General features: G+C 41.0%; 1 protein-coding gene across 5 annotated transcripts in view; it reads left to right on the top strand.

The window, feature by feature from the left end:
• Positions 1-15,849, top strand: part of bcas3 (BCAS3 microtubule associated cell migration factor) — a 327,897-nt gene extending 312,048 nt beyond the window's left edge. For all 5 annotated transcript variants that reach the window (XM_027280625.1, XM_027280624.1, XM_027280626.1 and 2 more), the window contains one exon: positions 14,205-15,849. In XM_027280625.1, coding sequence (XP_027136426.1) covers positions 14,205-14,353 — 149 coding nt within the window. In that variant the 3' untranslated portion in view covers positions 14,354-15,849. The remainder of the gene's footprint in view (positions 1-14,204) is intronic.
• The last annotated feature ends 5,331 nt before the right edge of the window (positions 15,850-21,180 follow it).

The raw sequence follows: 21,180 nt of genomic DNA, 5'->3' as shown, positions 1-21,180 counted from the left end.
AAGACCACACCACATAATTACATGAGATGAAAACATGTTTAAAAAAAGAAATTACTGAAAACGTTTTTAAGACAAGTTTAAAAATGTGACAACACGTAGTCTAAGAACAGATGCATCTTTTTAAAGAAATTACAATTACCATTTTATTCACTTTTTTAAAGATTTAAATGAGGCTTTTCAGATATTTAGCAGAACTGCACAGGTTAAATATGTACAGTATGTGCATGGGCAATATAAATATAAATACATCCATGCACACACCTGTAAGATACAGTATAATGTGCATTAGCTCCCTGTTCAGTGGCATTTTTGTGCTCCTTATCTTAATTTGAGCAAATATGAAAAGAAAATGATTGTATTCTTTAGAAGAAAGATTTGATCTTTAGGTTTCCAGGGACCATAATAATGAGTTGCTCAGTATCTTGATGGCACCTTTAAATTTGATGTGCATTTAGTGGGTCAGTCTTCATGTCAAACGCTGTGTGTGCGTGCCGGTTTTTCACGTTCATCTGCTGTTTTTGAATGTAAACCTTCCAACCTCTGCTCCCTTGACCCGTGTCTAACCTGTTCAAAAGAAATGCATTTGCGTCACATTAAGACAGATAAAGGAAATCATGCTTTGTGAAGGTCAAACCCCAGGTTAAAAGCTGACCTTTTTCTACCCAACAACAAACTTGCTGTTTATTCAAACCCAAGCATGATAGATTTGTGCCTTTCGAAAACAGCTTTTCTACTGTATATAAAGGCAATCCATATGTAATGGGGGCTCTCTTTGTATGCAGCTTTTCAAAGGACTCTTCTCTTTTATGCAGACCAGCTGAACTTTTTCCCTTTTGACCCTTTGCTAACTGCTTCACTGAATCTGTGTGTCTGTGTGTGTACAGTATGTGTTTGTGTGTCTCTCAGGGTCAACTTGTACACAAATACCCATAGTACATTTGTGTTCTGCCTAATGGAGCCTTGTTCTTGTTCTTACCAGCTCTGTAGTCTGACATGAGTTTGCTTTCATTTGCCGCTCATCTCATTTCACTTGTTCCAAGAAAAGCATTGCAGAGTCCTGTGTGTGTGTGTGTGTGTGTGTGTGTGTGTGTGTGTGTGTGTGTGTGTGTGTGTGTGTGTGTGTGTGTGTGTGTGTGTGTGTGTGTGTGTGTGTGATGCTTATATATTACTAATAATGCCAAATGGAAATTAGAGTTACAGCAGCAAAGGCTACATTAGATAGCATTACATACAAGTAGGTAAGATGCAAGGCAAATACAAAAAGTCATAAATAATAAGCCATTAACAGGAATAGAATCTGAGAGACTGAAAGAGACTATAATTATGACCCTACTCTCCACATTCATTTCTGATGAATGTGCATTGATACACAGTGCATTAATAGTCTTGATTTTATTGTGTCCTGTACTCTCAGTTGGGTCTGGACATTTTTGGACACTGGTGATCAATGTGCAATGAAATCAGTGCATGCCATGTCATCACACTGCCTCCACCATGTTTCACAGATGGATGATGTGGTGTTCTTCAGTTCAGTAGCCATTCCAAGTACATTTTTCTTCCCATCATTCTGGTACAGGTTAATCTTAGTTTTATCTGTCCAAAGAACACTGTGCTTCCCTGGCTATTCCTAAAGTTCCCGCTGTCCCTCTAATGGATGGTTTTGTTTGTTTTTGTAGCCTAAGGATGGCTGGTTCACTTGCATTGAGGGCTCCTTTAACTGTGCAACAGCTTCCGAATGCAAATGACAGACTTAATTGAGAAAGAAATAATGAAGGGATAGCCCACACCTGTCCATGAAACAGCTGAGTCAACTGTACAATTACATTTTGTCCCTTGAAAAAGAGGACTACATGTTAAAGAGCTGTAATTCCTAAATCCTTCCTCCAATTTGGATGTGAATGACCTCAAATTAAAGCTGAAAGTCTGTGCACTTTACAGCTCAAGAGCTAAAATAACAAAAAATGTATCAGTCTCCAAACATCTATGGACATTTTATTTGGGGTCAAGGTAGAGTTAGAGCTAGCCTTCCATTCTTAAGCATGTGCCTAACGTGTGACACACTGGAGCAGACGTGCACAGGTTTTCTATGTGGAGTATTTTTTACCACTGTTCTGGGATAACATTCACACACACTGCATTCAGCAGCAGCCTTCTCTGGCCCTTACCTTGGCATGGTTAGATATATGATGTGACGGTGAGTGACGTCTCCTGATGCCGTACTGTCCATCACGTTCCTCTGTGGACACCAACACCAGCAGCCTCTTTCAGCTGAGACCAGCCCTACTGTCCAAAACCATTGACAATGGTCTTCAAACATGCTTGTCAAAGGACATCAAACCATATGTATGTGAATGTGTTTGTGTGTTCAGGTTAGGATATGTCAATCTACAGAGTGAGGCCTTTTCTCCACCCTGGCAGTTCACTCATGAAGTGCTTACACAAGGAGAACTGTTAGAATGCACTTACTGTTGATACACTGCTTTTTAAAATGCTTATTTGAGTTTCAAGCACTTTTGGATATATGATGAAAAGACAAACCTCACCATGGGTTAGGGTCAACAGAGACAGCGCACTGTTTTTCCAAAAGATTTTCCCTCTGGAACTTTGATTATGGTGATGATAAACACATTGCTCGAGAATCCCCCTAGCTGGTGTGATGGATTGAGTTGGCTTGATTCACATCATTTTCATACTTTGTACACTGAACATGCAGTGAGCCCTGTGAGCTGTGGAAGCCTTTGTATTTTTTATGTTTCTCCACTCATTTATTCAGATTTTTCATGTGATTTGCCACCGGTCTGTTCGTGCTGTACATCCTACACCGGTGGACCTTGAGTCTCAGACATATACAATATACTGTAGGTCTTGAAAGTGAATTCTAAAACATTTGATTCAGGCTGCAGTATCCGCAATGTATCCAGTAACTTTTATTTGACCAATGGGAATCCAAAATTAAGAATTACATTCATGCCATGTTGAGCCGACAAAGTAATTGATGCAATCTTGCGACAACATTGCCAAAAAAAAAAGAGTTAAAACGGGACAGTGCTTTGACCAGATTAGCTATGAGTACACTGATAATGTTGCTAATAATCCCTTTTTGTACCAAAACCAAGGACCCTCTTTTCACGACGGCACAATGACCAATACGAACATCGCTCAGACTGTTTTTCACTTTGTCTATCTAGTATTTTGGTCCACAGGTCCATTCAAATGATACAACACAAAGCAAGTTGTTGGTTTTTTGGTAGAAATTGTGCCTTCGTACAGAGAACAGAACTACATCTGTTTCTGCCGCAACCTCAATGTGTTGCCAGTCTGATGATTTTATTAACAACAGAAAACAAAATATTCAGAGCAAATGATTAAATAACTTAAAGAAACAGAAATAAACAATTTTAATGAAACACTCCAAGCTGGCAGATGTGTTTGAATCAGCATTAAAAAGAAACTATGTTTAATGTGGTTAAAGCAGGAACAGCGAGAAAGCAGTCCACATGCATCTGTGAATCAGTGTAAATAATTCTTTAGTATCTGTTGTCTACAGCTGCTTTATACTGAATGAAAAGTTTGCCCTTTAGTGCATTAAGTCCCTGCAGCCATCTAAAGGCAGCAGCACACATACAGTATGTTGATAAATCTACGGCGTTCATTTGGAGAAGTGCCGAGTCAGAGTGCAGTGCCATTACACACAGCAGTCCACCATGTTTACCTTCATTAAATCATGTGCAAATGACCAGGCTGCTCCAAAATAACTACACACACCTACACACAGCTGACTGCCTTGTTATAATTATGCCTGTTTGTGTAGGAGACATCAGATTAATTGATCTAAATTTATTAATCTTGTGCAGCCTCCTCTTCATCTTAAAAAATAAATCTTTTATTCTTAAAATGGATTATTAAGCAAATGTTGCTGTGTTTGTAAGATATGATGTAACCACTTAAAATATGAAATACAATAGAATTATGACACAACAATATGTTCCACAACAATATGCTCTAAAGCCAGTAAATGCTTTTTTTACCAGAAGTAACCGGGTTTTAGAAGTTGCAAAACCCGGTTACGTTGCCTGCTCCCAGTTCTGGCATGACACTGGGTACACGCCTGTCAGCATTCCCCCACACCCCGGGCCTGAAAACCTCCTTTTTCTGGTGGCCCAAAACACCCATGGTTCACTCACACTAACACTCCCCCAGTGCTCAGAGCTCACAGTGCCAGGCCATCCAGCTAACAAATTGAGCTAACATTAGCTAACAGCAGCTACAGTTCACAGCAGTTTACTTCACTGTCCATCAGGAAACTCTGTAAATCACAGAGAGTTGAGGCGGAGCAGCCAGAGGACATCAGAGGGAAAACCAGAAAACATTTTCTCTATAAAATATGATCCAGTCAAATAACTGGTGGTGTGTGACTTTGTGCTACCCAGAGCACAAAGTTACATACTGTAGTGCAAGAACAGACACATGAAAGACAGCATTCACCTGATTACAAGTCAGTGTAGCATTAACAGGATTTAAAACCTGTTAGTTTATGGTAGAAAGATTACATAATGTTGTTTTAACTGTGATCTAACCTACTGTTTAATTAGTTGCAATTAGCTGTATGTGTACAAATGCAGCTGAACATTCTCAATACAACATTCAATACAATATTCAATGTTTATGTTACTCATTTGATGGACTAGTCTGGATCTGTTGTTGCTCTCGTTTGGCTCAGAGCTACTAAGAGCAGCAGTCGGCCTATAAAAGCGCTTTCATACTGTGTCCAGTGGTGAGGCGGCTGTCAGTCTGCTCTGAGTAAGTAGCCAGTCAAATCCTGGGTCACCACTAGGTTTTCATTAGAGGCCTAATTCAAAGCGGCCCACATAGAGTGTCAGGAGTGTCCCAGCCTGTTGTTGGCACCCCTTATAACACACTCTAATGAGCAGCCGCTGGGAAAGTTGTGGTCAGCTGTGTGTATGAAGCTGGTGTAGCTTAGAATATATGGTCAAAGAAGACGAAGAGAAAGTCCCCACTCAAGGGCCTGAATTAGCCTCATGAATCATGACTTACTTTCTTTTTCATTTGTCCCTTAATCACGCAACCTGTTGACTGTCATGATTCATGGGACTAGCTGCTGGCAGTGGTTTACCCTGTGGAGTTCAAGCACGAGGCCGCCATGCATTCTCAGTGGACTCACCAGTATGTGGACTGGACACTGTTAGTGTAGCTTATAAAGGTCCTTCAGGCATCTCTTTGCCTTTCTGATTAATCAATAAAGAAGATGTAGACTAAGTGTTCATCTGTCAAGATGCTGATGATTTCAGGAGAACCCTTAGTCAAAGTGTTTCCTGTTAACTTGCAAATATGCTTCAGTGAGCTCGTCCCCGAGCGTTTTAGTACAAGGTTTCAATATTCAGCACGAGGCTCCATGTGAACCCTGCACATGCCATTCATCCCGATATACTGTACATGGTGTATATGTCTCCAGCCGCATTAATGTGCTCTGTCCTTTACACAGGAGGGTGTGTTAAGCCTGGCTTTTCACAGTCCATCAGGATGATCTCCGGTAGATGTTAATGAGCTTTCCCACTAATGTGGGCTCAGTCATCCAACCGAACAGCTTTCTAAGGATTGTGCAGAGCAAGGGCTCACATAGTGATGCTGACATGCTTTCATGTGCAAAACATCTGCAAGTTCTTATTATTAATGATATTTTATATATATTATTGGTTGAACTTATAGTTATAACATGCCAGTGTTATTGATCAATGATGCTGGTTAAAAAACTATGTTTGAAATGTGACACTGTTTGTGGTTGTAGATGTGAGTTGTAGCCCTTGAGAAGCAGTTAATTTCCCTCAGAGCGACTCGCATACCAAACCTGATCATGCTTCTGTAGCATACCCATTGGTTTTAGCATTAGTTGCTGTTTACATAGGAGCTCATTCATAATTCCTTCACACAGTTAATCTTCCCCTGCCAGCTTGGGATTGAGGTAAAACAGGCAGCACTGGAGGTATTTGATTGTGTGCACGTCAGCTGAATGAGGAAATAAATGCTAATATTTTTAGAAATGACCTGAGATAGAGGACTTATGACAGTGAGTAAAGCTCTGATCCTCACTGTAGGTACAGGAGAAAGCATAAAAGCCAAGTGGAAACATCATTACTCACATCTTTCCCACAGGCAGAGGTGGCATTGGTATGAGTAGAATCACCATCACTGCAAGCAGAGACAAACCCACATCACATAGCACATCACCATCATGAATAGTAATTTCACCACAGTTAGTTAGTGGAGTTTGGAGTCACGTGATCACCAAGCATTCTGCCAGAAAGTCATAGAAGAGGGGCTAAAACGGGCAAAAGAAACAAAGGTTCAGGCTGTACAATGGCGTCTGACAGTTTGTGTTGGTTATGATCAAAGACAAAGCAGTCAACCAGACCACATGCAGTAAATTCTAGGTGTTTGAATGTCCACAGTGTGCCATCAGTGGTACTTCTATACATCTAGAAATAGAAGAACTGTCTTTGCTAGGCATTTCTAAAATTACTATTCAGGATTGCTGAACAATGAACCCTGCAAAAAAATGTTTTACTTTGGTCAGAAGCTTCTACCAAATTAACGTTATAATTGTTAAGATTTTAATGTTATTTACATTTTATGTATTTATATATTTCATATTTTTAAATGTACTTTTAAAAACATTGTGACTCGAAAGCTGTGACTGAATTAATACGTGCTCTGCCTGATGGCGGGTTCATTTTAAAAAACACTGGTACCAGAAGAACCCACATTTAGTAAGTGTGTGTTGGTGTGTCTGTGTGTGTGTGTGTGACTGTCGGGGGTTGGAATGTGACGTGAGAGCACTAATCAGAGCCAGCTGGGGCCAACGGTGAGATTAAAGTTAAAACACAAAAACAATCAGCTGGGATAAGTATACTATCGCTATGGGTTACTGCCCCCATCCCAGCTTCTCAGGGGGAGAGGGGGAGAGGGGGAGAGAGACAGACAGAGAGAGAGAGACAGAGAGAGGATGGATGGATGGATGGATGGATGGATGGATGGATGGATGGATGGGACTCTACCTAGCCTGGCTGGCACAGACCCTCTGATTAAGAGCTCCTCTGTATTCTATTTGATCCCTTCCTCTCAGTGGTGAGTCTAGTCTCACCACAACATGCACATGACACACCGACACACTGCTAGTCAGGGCCACAGGGAGTGCTCTCTATGTGTGTGTGTGTGTGTGTGTGTGTGTGTGTGTGTGTGTGTTTATATGTGTGCTTGAAATCCTCGAGACAAAAACAAATGTGTTGGTTATGTTGCAAAGCTCATTAGATCAGGGTTAACATGAGGTCAGGATCAAGATCAGAATTCAATTCAGGTAGATGCTTGAAATAAAGATTATTCTGTGCCAGACATAAATAAATGTCTACTCAAGGTCCAATTCCTGGCCTTATATTATGAAGCTTTCAACTATATCTCGAGGTGGGGCTCACCTGGTAGAGTGTGTGATCAAAGGCTCAGTCCTTGCTGCAGTGGCCCAGGGTTCAAATCCGACCTGTGGCCCTTTGCTGCATGTCCCCTCTCTCTCTCTCTCTGTCTGTCTGTCTTCCTTCCTGTCACTCTTCAGCTGCTACTATCCTGTAAAGGTTCAATGAAGCCCAAAAAAATATCTATCTCATGTCTTCTCAGTGGATGGTGTTCAAAATATTTAACACACATGAAGCAGTTTTTAGTTCAATAGAGAAATGTTGCATATAATATTATAGTAACGTCATGTAATGAGTTTGCTTTTTCTTTTTCTTGAAGACTTGAAGGTCATTAATGAGCCCAGGTTGCTTTTAATATGTGGCTCATTTGGATCGTTATCCAGTTTCATTCCATTCCAGTCTTAGTCAGTCTTCGAGTTAATGGCTGTGTTTGCCCAGAGTTAGTCAAACTGGAAAAAAAGGAAATGGAATATGAATGATGACCCTGTCAGCTGTCCACTGAAAGCATCCATCAAAATGAACAGACTAATTTCTTGGCTCAGCTCTGCCATTATGTAGTCCTGACTTAGACCTGTCCCAAAGCTAGTAATGTTCTCAGATCAACACGAGTACTTTGGTGGGTAACCAAACTGATAGCAGTGGTGAAAATAAAACAAGTTGTAAGAGGAAAGATTGGTATAAAATGAAGGTGTGTTCTATATTGTCAGCTACATATTTGTTGGACTTTGCATTTGAGGCTAGATTTAGCCCATGTGTATGAAAATGAAAGTGTGTTTGCTGTGTCTGTGTGTGTGTGTGTGTGTGTGTGTTGTATAAGAGGATTAAGGCCTGTTCACAGCAGTCCATTTCTGATCGTTCCCTCTGTATGTCCGATTGGCTGATGAGGTATTAGCTTGCTGCTGTGTTGTTATATGTGTCTCTGGCGGGTTGTGGGAGGACGCCTTTACAAAAACGGTCAAATATTTCTTTCTTGTTCAACACTACCAAAAACCCCTGCCCCCTGCCCCCTCCCTCCTTCCCCCTCCCTACGTCAGTCTGAAAAACCTCCCCTGTTATCTCCAGCTGTGGCATCTGCTGCTATTTTACTGATAGCTTTTTCGGCTCTGTATCTTGCATTGACTTGCACTTTCTTTTGAAGTCTGGCCAACGGTGTCGTCCCAGAACACAGCCCCAGTCCCAGCGGTCGTACAGAGTCAACACCAGCAACAAAATGACTTCCAAGATTAGGCTCCACACGTGCCGGTATCTGGAGTCAAAGCTTTTGTGGTCAAGAACATTTTATTTTAGTGACCCATAACAGTCAAAATGCTATCTGAGATCTTTTTCCCCTCACAGGGATAAAGCTCTGCAGGAAACACTGCACACTGCATCCACGTTTAAAACACTGCTATCAGTTTCAAATTTCAAATGCATATAATTTCTGGCATTGAAAATGACATTTTTAAAGATAAGCTGCTATATATTAGCACAAAATATTTATCAGCTGGCTCAGATCAGCCATCCTTTAAAAGCCCATATCAGTCAAACACTACAGTAGTTTCCATTTCTTCACTGGCCTCCCTCCAGAACAGCATTATCTACACATCACGTTGGACAAAAACCACCTTGTAAATAACCATATTACTTTACCTAGTGACATCAGTCCCAGAGGAAAAGATCCCCAACATTAGAGCACTGGGGGATTGTGTCGGGGGCGTGAGAGGTTAAGACTTGTTGAATAGCTGGTAGGCGTCACACAATGAGGTGGATTAGGCAGCACTAGAAAGGGCCTTTAGGGCTTTACTGGGGTGTTCAGCAGCTTACGGCTCCTACAATAACACTGCAACAGTGTAGATCCAGCTGGGCTAGCTGGGGTTGGCAAAAAGGCTATCTGGCTGGACAAGTGGCTGGCAGTTACAGTCAAAAGCAAGGAAGCTGTGATGTAAGAAAGTGAGCTATACAGGGAAGCGATGTATCAAATGTGACTGAATGACAGGAAGAATAAAGCTAAGGGTAAAAATAAGCACAGCAGCATTTTGCTAGAGATCGCCTCAGTCCTCCTGAAGGACCCCTGGGTGTCACATTGGCACTGAGGCGAGGAGTTGGCGAACAGGAGCAGAGCAGGACTGCAGAGGAGAGGTGAGCTTCAGTCTCAGTGGCTCCAGCACTTGTCTCTGCATGCCTGGAGCCGTGGCTGGAAAAATGATATCATTACAGATGACCCATATTCTTACAGATAAACCCCGGCTCTGTGGTGTGTGTGTGTGTGTGTGTGTGTGTGTGTGTGTGTGTGTGTGTGTGTGTGCGCATGCTGTGATACTGTATATACACACACAACCGTGCGAGACAGAAATTGTGTATTAACGTGCAGAATTCGACGACTGTCTGCTGATATTGAACAGTCTGTGCTGCCTTCTTCTTAAATGTCTTAAATAGTTTTTGTTTTTAGGTTTGCTCGTTTGCTCTTTTAACATTGTGTTCTTCTCGTGCATCCTTTACACACACTGGCTACATGCAGCAGTTATATAGATATATATCAACATATGCAGTATATTGTAACCCCCCCCTCCCCCCAATCTTTCAGTTTCATGGCCGCTATGGAAACATTTCATAACCTACTTACCCGATCCACACATCCCACACCAGCCATCTAACCTCAAAATAAAAGTCACAAAATACTGGAACATAATATCAGATTATCACCTCCAGTATTTTGCAGGAGATTCAAATATCAACTCCAGACTTCTGCACATCTCTGGTACATTGTTTAGTCTCAGTGATATATTCATACAAAGTATGTCCAGATATACACACGTGATATATGATCGGTTTGGCACATTCATATTGTAGTTGCTAGTATGCACTAATAAAACTGTTATCCCAGGTTTCAGTGGAGACACAGGAGAGCTGTCAGGTCAGAATCTAAATGTTTTTCTAAAGGTTTTTCATTTTCGTCAGATAAAAAGTTATTATTATTAGGAGGTTCGTCCAATAAAATACCAGTATTGGCCTTATGAGCTGAACCCGGAGCAGTGTGAACCAGCAGTCCTCATGTCTGCCTGGCATTACTGCAGCGTTTCAGCCCTGTGCGGTGTTTGGGAATTAAACAGGAGGGGGGAGGGAGGGCGGGCCGGCAGCGGGATGGGATAACACCGCAGAGTGGCACATTGCGTGTTAGCCAGGATAATAACAGCGTGGTTTGTATTAGGTTTCCTGCGCTGAAGAAAGAAGCTCCCACTTCCTGCATGCCCTCCGTGACAAAGACAGTATCCATATTCACTTGTGAACATCTGCAGGACGTATTAAACACACGCTGTGGTTTTATGTCAGTGCAGCATGAATTTGAAAAGACTCTTAAGCTAATTAGACCTCCTGTTCATCTCAAGGTCACCGATGTGTTCTGCAGTTAGTTTTTGACAGACAAACAACGTTCAGCAGTTCAACATCATCTCAAAGTGCAGAAAGAATTCATAGCATGATATTCTGGCGCAGTAAAAACTCCAGCAGTGGAAACAGTTTAAAATGATAGCAGACAGAAACTCGGGTCACAGCAGATCACACACACACACACACACACACACACAGCATCTCACATTTTATCTTTGTTTGTTTTTAATGTCAGAATCTATTCTTGATTTTTTTTTCCACATTAATTCACCTAAAAAGAGCCCATCACTATTTTCTCCTCACATGCAGTGATGTCTGGTGCATAAATGAAAATGAAGTGTGCAAAAGTACACTGGGGTTCCAAGGCCAAAAAACAAGCCATGCATTAAAACAATGCAGGGTAATCTACCAGTGTGTCTCCTTGGCAACTGTCACTAGAAAAGATAAGTGCTGTGGATAACTTTGTACAATGTTTCCTCATAGTTTTATTGAACTCTGTGCAGTGTTTTGGCATGTGATAAGCTGCTAAACTAAAGGTTCTGTTACTCAAACATTTTACCAGAAACAACACGCTGACAGCATGCTGTGCACATAAAAACACCTGCGCCTGGTGATTTCTATGTAAACACATATAGTTGCAGGGTTTTTGTTGACGCATCAGGATTTGTGCTTTGTACTGTTTCCCAGCAGCAGTAGTGATTAAAAAAAATATTTTTATCACCTTCACTCCCCAAATCAGCTCATTGGCTACCATACATTGCCTTCTTCTGTCTGTGGTGCATCTGGTGTGTACTCCTGGTGTCAGATGACACGTGTCATATCATGCAGTGCAACCCAACATGGCCAGAGTCAGTTGAACATTAAGCTAAAACAATGATTCAGTGAATATGCCATAGCTGATCGCAGGTCAGAGGCCGTGAGAGGTGTTCAGACCTTTCACAACTCAACAAACATCTGCAAGTCAAACAGGCTGATTGGTTGATACGGCTCCTGCCGTGAGGCAAGAAAAAAAACATGAAGTAGGAAAGAAACAGCCACGTGAACAGAAGAGCTCCATGTAGCAACAGTAACCATGTGCACTTTTGTTCTCATGTACATGAATTATGAAACCTGCTCTCAATTTGTTGACGACAGTCATACTCTGTCATGGATGCACAGTGTTGCACGTTCACAGGGGCGTCGACCACTGTCAACAGAGCAGCCAGGACGCGGCAGCAGATTAAGTACAGCAGGACGCCTGATGGACGTCACGATGCACTACATGCATCACAGTCTTAATACTGTGCTGCCACTTAAACGCATGCCATTCTGTCCATATATCAACGCATATGGTTTACAGCATGTAATAACAGTAATAAGTTCCTCATGGAGGAATCCTCACCAGAGCAGCTTGGTTAGTCCACAGTGAGGGATGTTGAAGGGCTGCGGAGCAACTAACATGTCAGAGAGCATGCTGGGAGAAGCGAGCTGTTTGGTTAAGTCGCGGAATAACTGCTGGTTAATCCCAAAGATGTGGAGTAATTCATGGTGAAGCAACGTGAAGGAAAACTCCTGGGATCTCCTTTTACATTCCTACCATCTGCGAAATCATGTGATGATGCAGCAAAACGTTCACTGTCCCCCGACTGTCATGTACACTTTGAAACTGTCAATTTAAAATCATCTCGTTTCCTGCCACGTTTGAGGTTGATTTTATATGTTCATGTATGTTGCTGAAACAGTGGACAACTGTGGATTATTAAGACATGGATGTTATTTAGGCAGTTCTGATAACAGTGTATCCACCACAGTAATAAGATCTAAGATCCGGGAACACACTAACATCCCTACAACAGGATAAGAAACATGAATCAGTCAGGTTGTTTGGAGGTAAGACTGTCAACAAGAGCACCAGCAGTGTTGGTAATGCTCTCATATGGAACATGAAACACGGTAAGTCCAGTAGACTTGAGTCACAGCCGCCCCAGAAGGTAGTCTGAAATGCAAAGCATGTTTACAGTACAACATGTTAATAAACTTTTAAATTTATTTACGACCTGCCTGATCACACGACTGACCTGTTGCTCTCTGTCTGATATTATTAGCAACAGAATGACCCAAGGGACACAAATAAGATCCAAATTGTAATAAAGCAGAATTATCCTTCAAGAAACACCTTCAGATTTTACATTCAGGTTTGATGTATACAGTCTATTTAATGACACTAAAAGTTATTTTGATCAATGAGTAAGGCTACTGAATATTGGTGTCAATACATTACTCACTTATGGTGTTAATACCAAAACATTTTTTTCTTTTAAATCTTTGTATCCATCATTGAACAAATCAAGGTAAACTGCTCAAACAGTGTTAACACGTCTAAACACAAGTAGCCAAACAAGAAAGTGTCAAAATGCAAAAATTGCATGCATGAAAAATGTATCAGATTTTGACATAAATCAGGTATCCTGACAGAGCATTCAGCACCAACCTTTGATGCTTCACAGTTTTTAAATATTTGCAACTACAGACATGTTGGATTTACTGCTATAAATAATAATAATCAAAGAGTTTTTTTATTGATTTTCATATTTAAACATCAAACATCTCATTCAAGACAAAATAGTAGGATTCAAAATAAATACAGGTCTAAACTACAGACAGAACAGTAACAAGACAGATCCTACTACTACTAGACATCAGACATACCCACCACCTGTTTGGTCCAGACACAATAAATAGATAAATAAAATGGCAACAATAATAATAATAATAGTAATATACATTCATTCAAAAAAAAAGTTCAGAAGCTGGCAGTTATGTTGGAGCAGATGAAAACTCATGTTCAGAATAAGAAATAAAAGGCTGCCAGACCTTAGAGTATCTCTTAGTGTTGCCCTGCAAAGTAAATCTAACATGTTCTAACTGAAGGTGTCATCACCTCCTCTGCCCATCGTTTGTGAGTTAGCTGTGCTGCCTTTATCCACTTAAATAAGATCAGTCTCCTGGCCAACAATGAAGAGAATGCTATTGCTTTCTTTGAGCCATCGTTAGTTGTGTTTTCCCCTGGTGCCACACCAAAAATGGCTGCCAGAGGACCGGGCTCTACATTTTTGTTATGGATGAGAAGGGATAAATAAGTCTTTATATTTGATATTCAGCTTTCTAACAAGGGAGTTTTGTTTCTGTCAGAATGAGGAAACATCTGAGTATCTGTCAGAAGACAAATTGTTCGTGTGGACATTTGGCTCACACAGTTCTGTTGTTTGATCAGCTCAGTACATTGTGATTTAAAACAGATCACCTGATGGCTCCGGCTCAACATTCTCTCTCTCTCTCTCTCTCTCTCTCTGTCTGTCTGTGTCTCTCGCCCCGCAGAGCTGCAGAGGGAGGGCAGCATCGAGACCCTCAGTAACAGCTCTGGTTCCACCAGCGGCAGCATCCCACGCAACTTCGAGGGCTATCGCTCCCCACTGCCCACCAACGAGAGCCAGCCGCTCAGCCTCTTCCCCACCAACTTCCCCTAGAGTCCCCACCTCTCCTCTAGGAAACACCGCCACCGTCCAGCCCACCTGCCCCCACATCTGTCCACACACACACACACAGCATCACACTGGCACACTGATGTGTTGAACTGAAACCAAACCATGTCGAGGATTTGTGTTTCTCTGTGCAGTCTGTTTTGTGTTTTTCACTTCTCATACAGCAGGTCACAAATCAGTGTGATCCCACTTATAGACAGTATTAGTATTTTATTTCCGGGGTTGGATTTGAAGGCTAAAATTTTTTATGCGGATGGCTGTAGTTTGTGGAGCTTTCCAACTTATTTTTAATTTGACCCTTCCAATGTTAAAATGACTCTCAAACTGCGTTCACGTCAGATTTATTGTAGACTTTTGAAAACTAATTTCTTTTAGTGTAACTGTTGCTGAGCAATTAACCAAATCTAAACTGTAGTTTCCTCAGAGTATGCAGAGTATTTTGATACAGCCGCGGTCCGAGAGGAATGTCCTTTGTTTTCAATATCAGATTTCTAATAACGGACCAGTATCAGCCCAGCACATCTATCTGACCCTGCTTTGTTACCTTGTCGTCGTGTTGAATCAGAAGCCAGCCGACGCAGACGTTGTTGGAGACCAGCCGTCCTCTCCTCCTCTCTGCAGCTGATGTCTGCCGTTTCCTCCCTGCGCCTGCCATCATTCTTTGTGTTTGAAGTTTTACGGTGTGCCTGTTGTCTGAATGAACCATGAGAAAGGGAGCGCAGACAGAGAAAAAATGTTTATTCCAGTCAGTGACGTGTAGCAGCTCTTTTTCCCTCCATGTCTGTGTGTGTGTTGCTGCTCTCATGGCCTCTTGCTAAGTGTTTTTGATTAAATTTGGTCCTCTCATGCCTTTGATTTTCCTGTAATTACATTGGACAAAAGATGCAGTAATGAGATGACACTATTACTACGTTGCTGAAGTAATTTAGATGTTTACGGTGTAATTGAGATATGTTTCTGACATCATTGAGATATATTCCCCCACTCGGCCTTTCCAGAGAGTAAATTTTAATTGAGCAGAGTAATAGAGGCATGGAGCTGTCATGCTGTATTTTATACATCAGCCACTTTTGACCAAACTCTGTCTCCCTCGAGTTCTAGATCTTTAAAAATGTATTTTCCTTTAATGTACTAGCTTTGCCTGTATCAGAGTAGACTGACTTTGATAATCAGAAATTCCTTTATCGAACACATTTTGCCTGTTAGTCTGGTGAAATCTGAAATGCACTATTTACAGAGTCGCCTTAGAGAAGACATGAAATGATAATAGTAGTGTACAATCCCACGTGTGAGTGTTTGTTGGATTGGCTGCATGTCATGATGGCCTGTTGTTGCTCGGTCACTGAATGAGGGCATGAATTTACGTGTTTTAATTCAGAGCAAATGCTTATTGTTGACGGTAAGATTAGATTTGTAAAATACTCCTTTCTTTTCCCAGCATTCATGCAAGAAAAAAAGAATAATAAAAAAACTCAAGGAAATGAAACTGTCTGTCTTTTTTCTCTCTCTGATTGTTCCTAATTGTGCTGTTCAGATTTCAACCACGGTGGTGACCATCAGCACATAGTACCACTGGTAATTAGTACCATATTTTTTAACAGGCAGTAAAGTGTTGTTAAAGGGACTTTTTATAGGCGACTCTGGCTCTTTGTTCTGAACGAGCACAGAAACAAGGAGGCATGTTTGTTTCTCTGCTAATCAGCACAAAACTTCTAAAACTCTTCCACAAAGATTTTTCCTTTAGATGAAATAAAACGTCGGATTGAAACCATTTGAACTAATTCAAATTCAAATTAGATTAGTGGCGGATTATTCCTTGTATGCTTTATTTCATCTCATCAATGTGTTCATGAGCTACTAGTCATAAAATTTTCAAAAAGCAGTCCTTGCCCAGCTACACTGGCACATATCCAAAATGAAGACATGGCCAGAAATGGTTTGCACAGACAATTAAATTAATAACTTTTTAAACATTTTTAAATCAGAAACAGTGAGCCTGTATCTGCAGTCACATGTACAGCATGTGAAAATGCTGTGTGTGTGTTGGACAACAGAATTAATACATTAAAAAAAATACAACTATTACAGAATGTGTTTATTTAGCTTTATCTGCAGGACTCCCTCATGAATAAAGCAGAAATAAGCTCCAGCTGGCAGGATGTGTCATTTCAACATCATGCAACAAGTACAAGGAGAAAACTACAGCTTTCAATTTGAAACTTTTATTTGATTCCAACATGTCATTAGAAACATTTTACAATATTCAATATTCACAACATTACAAATTATGAACATGGATTAACTTTTGGAACCTTTTTAAAAATATGTGCTAAAGAACAGTCTGTTTTTTATTTATTTAACAAGAATAGAACATGACAGAGCAGGGAGGAAGCATGCTAGCAGCTTAGCATGCATGTTAAATGGTAGCAGTTTAGCCTTCACTATGCTAAAAGCTCATAGTTAACAGTTTAGCCTTGGCTGTGTGAGCAGTGTGGTACTTTACCACCATAAACACTATGTTTGAGTCAAGCTGCACATCCAAATAAATCAGTCAGTGCAGTCTAAGTGTAAAGTGTGAGCGGGTTCATCGTGTGCACACAGTCCAGCTTTGTCATCGTCCATTGTCTCAGCACAGAACAGAGGACTTCCTGCTCGCTTCATTTCTCCAAAGCAAAGCAGCAGAAAGATCTGTGTGATTCTGGACCGGAGGGATCGCGTTCATTTGTTGTTCTTTAAAGAGCCAGCAGTTGATGCTGATGCATGAAATTGTGCTGCTCACTAATCTTATCCAAACTGTGAGCTCTTCCAGCAGTAAAGTAAATACATCCACTTCAAATTAGCAGGAACGTCACTCAGGAGACTTTTTTTAAATACAGAAAATTGTTACTTTTGGTTATGAAACGTGAGATGTGAGGAAAACATTTTGTATCATAACCTGCTTACTAAATCTGAAATGTAGGCCTAATTATGGATTAATATGTCATGTAGCTTTAACCAGAAAAATAATGTTGGAGGACAATTCTCAGAAATAAATGATCAAAATATCCTTTTAATTTTTACAATTCAGAATAAAGTGGAATTTCACTATATACCTCTATACTGGCATTTTATTTTAGTTTCTATATTCTATATTATAGAAACACCACAGCATACATGAAATAGATATAATACACAATAAACATAATAGAATACCTGCACTCACTCACTGAATCACATCAAAATTAAAGCAGCTGCACGTTCTCTCACTGAATTCTGCTGAACTTGAGACACATTTCTGAGACTGTAAATGATTCTCTTCAGATGAATGAAAAAAAATCATTTAAGAGCTGAGTAAAACACTCCAAAATTACAAACATTAGTTGAAAATAAAAACAGACAGGCAGTTAAAAGATAATAGTTATAGGAAAATATAGAATTCAACTCCTCCTAAGCAGTGACACTTACCTTGGTGGATGATTCCTGCATGTTTTATTATCACACCATCCTCACATTGAATCTTTAAACTCCACCTGTCTGTCCTGTTGCTCTGTTTGTTTGGATCATCAACATATCAAATATATTTGATCACATTTATTCATTTGAAATATTAAACTGTCTACATGCACACCCAGATATGAGTTGTTTACTAAGATTTAAGTAATTACACATTCCCTGGTCAGCTCCAGAAAACAGTGATTGTTCAGTGTGTCAGTGATTTTCTCTGAGGTTAAATGTTCTGATCAGATTCTGATCCACACCAGCAGAAGGCCCGAGGCCATTCTGAGGTCCATGTCACAGATCCTAAAACCTAAATCCAACATTACACTGCAGACAATTAAAATTATGACTGCAGTGAGGAAGAGGTCAATCTTTGAATTATTGTTACAGCCATCTAAAACATCTGTCATCAGCTTCACATCTGGTAGAAAAAAATATGATGATTTTTTGCCTATTTTTCTACACTTCCATCAGGCACCTCCGGAGCCCCTGGAGGTCCTTGAAGCACATTTTGTGAGCGGGCTGGCACAGAGACAGCTTTGTTAACACTAAAAACTCACCATCAGTGTGTCAGGACCCTGCACAGTGTAAGGTGTCCAAGACAAAGGCGGAGATGTGCTCACAGATCTGAGTTCAGTGTGCTGCTGTCAGCTTGGATGGAGATTAGATGTGAATCAGGAACATGAGCAGGATTTTTGTTCTGGATCAGCTTCAGTTTCATCCTCCATATTTATCCTTAAAAAGAAACACATGGATGAATGAGTGAGTGTCAGAGCTGCTACAGGGTGATTTCAAAATAAGAGCAAGTCACCTGTTCTAAGGAAGCAGCCTAAATCCAGCTAAACTCAAGTTTACAGCATTTTAAGCTCCAGCTTTAATTCATTTTAATTCATTTGTAGAATGGGAATTCATCTGACATATGAAGGAGGATATGTGACAGATATTTAAAGAGGAAATGGTTCTTTAAATTAAGATCAGGTCAGACTGACAAACACCGGCATTCTGTGACAGCATGGGGACACACTTGGGGATGTTTTATTAATTTTTGCGGCATTTCGAAGCCGCAAATAATTAGTAAACCATATAGAAAATCTAATGTTCGATTTTTCAAATAAATATAATCGATATTCCATCATTTGAAACTTGTTAAAACCTACAAATCTATAATCATTCCACGGACTGGCCCTGACAATAACCAAAATAACAAATTATTTTAAAATCGACTCTTTGCATTTGTTTCTAGTTCTGATGAGACGTTGTGAATATTATTGTGTGTATTGTGCGTGGGTGTGTGTCGGGGCGTGTGTGTGTGTTGTAGGGTTTCTGGTGAGTTTCTGGTGATCCGGGTCTGTGTGAGACTCTTCCGTCCCTGAATGGGAGCAGAGGGCCTGCAGGTAGCCTCTGCTCCTCTGCTGCGCTCCTAATGGGATTCAGTGTTTCCCGGCGCTGCAGCTGCTAATTCAATTTCTCCACGCTGTCAACACATCTGCAAAACACACACACACACACACACACACACACACACACACACACACATTATTCTGCTGGTTTTGAAAAAAGAATGCGTCCCAACAAACATCAAACTGTAAGAAAACATCATCAGCTGCATGGTATTAAAAAAAAACCCCGCGCTGCAATGTTGAGATGAAGAGTGAGAACTAAACAGACACGTCTGTCTGTCTGTCTGTCTGTCTGTCTGTCTGTCTGTCTGTCTGCGGATTGGCGCATTAAACTGCGCTAGTTTGACTTTAAAGACAGTTGTCGCACTTTGACACAAGACTGGAAAATATAATATAAAATAACACACATGATTAAAATGAATTACCTGTTCGATCAAATGAAATTTCTCTCTTTTAAAATCAATCTTTTTATTTTGCGGATTAATATTAAAAAGATCTTTAAAATAAATAAATGATCAGACACGCGGATGAACACAGAAATATTACAGCGATCTGTTTTCACAATATTCATATTCAAAATGTCTTTTTAAAGAGTGAAGAGGCATTTTTGTTTCTGCAGGATCAAAAGTTATTTACTGACGCAATATTTATGAATGGAATATATATAATAACATCTGTAATATGAAGTCTGTTTTGGGATCCACTGGAATTAAATATGTTCTGATGCACAAACAAATAAAGTCATCTGAAATGTCTGTTGGCGCTTTTAAAAAATGAACTGCTGAAGTAAAGACCGGATCCTCGCACACCTGACCGGCAACCGGCAACCCGGCAACAGAGGAGATTCTTGTATTATTAAGGAACAAACTGACGACAGCACATGATGTCACTATATTTGGGCACATGCGCCAGAACCACTGATGTGTCATAAATACATGAAGGTGCGCGCACATTTGTGCGCTCGTTCACCTGAACTCAAAGTGATGTTTGCCTCATCACAGGTTCATCAAGTGCACGAGCAGGTTCTTCACAGGACAATCACCTCTGAGACGGTTTCATCATTAGAACACCTGACAATGATCCCAATTTTAATTTGATTAGTGCGTGCGTGCGTGCGCGCTATGTAATGCCTGTGGATGTGACAGCTCTGTCGCTCTCTCTGACTCCCCTGGGTCACTATAGCGCCCCCACCTGGTGCTCTACCTGTCAGTTAGACGCAAACTCCTAACAGGACTGTAGGTGCAGTACAGATACATGACTGTGAGAACAGGAGGGTGGAGGTGGAACAGGCCGGTGGGTAACTGGAGCTAACTGTGGTTGTAGTTTATGATTGAGTTTGTCGTGAAGTCATGTCCGGTCAGAGGAGCTGTGATGCATCAGGTGTCAGTCCAGGCCCGAAACATCTATGTCATTGTACTGCTCCAAAAAATGATGATATATGAGTATGGTGTGTGTGTGTGTGTGTGTGTGTGTGTGCGCGCGCGCGCGCGTGCGTGCGTGTGCGTGTGTGCGTGTGCGTGCGCGTGTTGGGTAGGGTATGAGGAAACATTGTGCTTTTCCTACAAGTGAGAACTGATATGTTTCATTTAGCAGAGTGAACTGTAGAGGAGGTGGAGGAGGAAGTGGAGGAGATGAAGGAGAAGAGGGAAGAGGAGGAGGGGGGGTGCTTGTAGCTGCATGAGGAGTACGAAGGAGAAGGAGGAGAAGGAAAAGAAAAAGGAGGAGGAGGAGGAGGCGAAGGAGGAGGAGGAGAGGGCCGCAAGTCGCTGGGTTTCCATGTGACAAGGGGAAATATGAGGGACTTTGACAGGTCTTAAACGGTCTGGCGCCAAGGCCTCAGTCTAGTCGCTAAATATAGCCGGAGAGATGATGCAGGGAGATGGGAGGAGAAGATGGAGAGATAAAAGGAAGAAAGGAACAATGTCGAGGGGAGGA

Source organism: Larimichthys crocea, chromosome VII, assembly GCF_000972845.2.
Source record: "Larimichthys crocea isolate SSNF chromosome VII, L_crocea_2.0, whole genome shotgun sequence".
NCBI lineage: Eukaryota > Metazoa > Chordata > Actinopteri > Sciaenidae > Larimichthys > Larimichthys crocea.
This window is presented reverse-complemented; position numbering and strand designations above follow the sequence as displayed.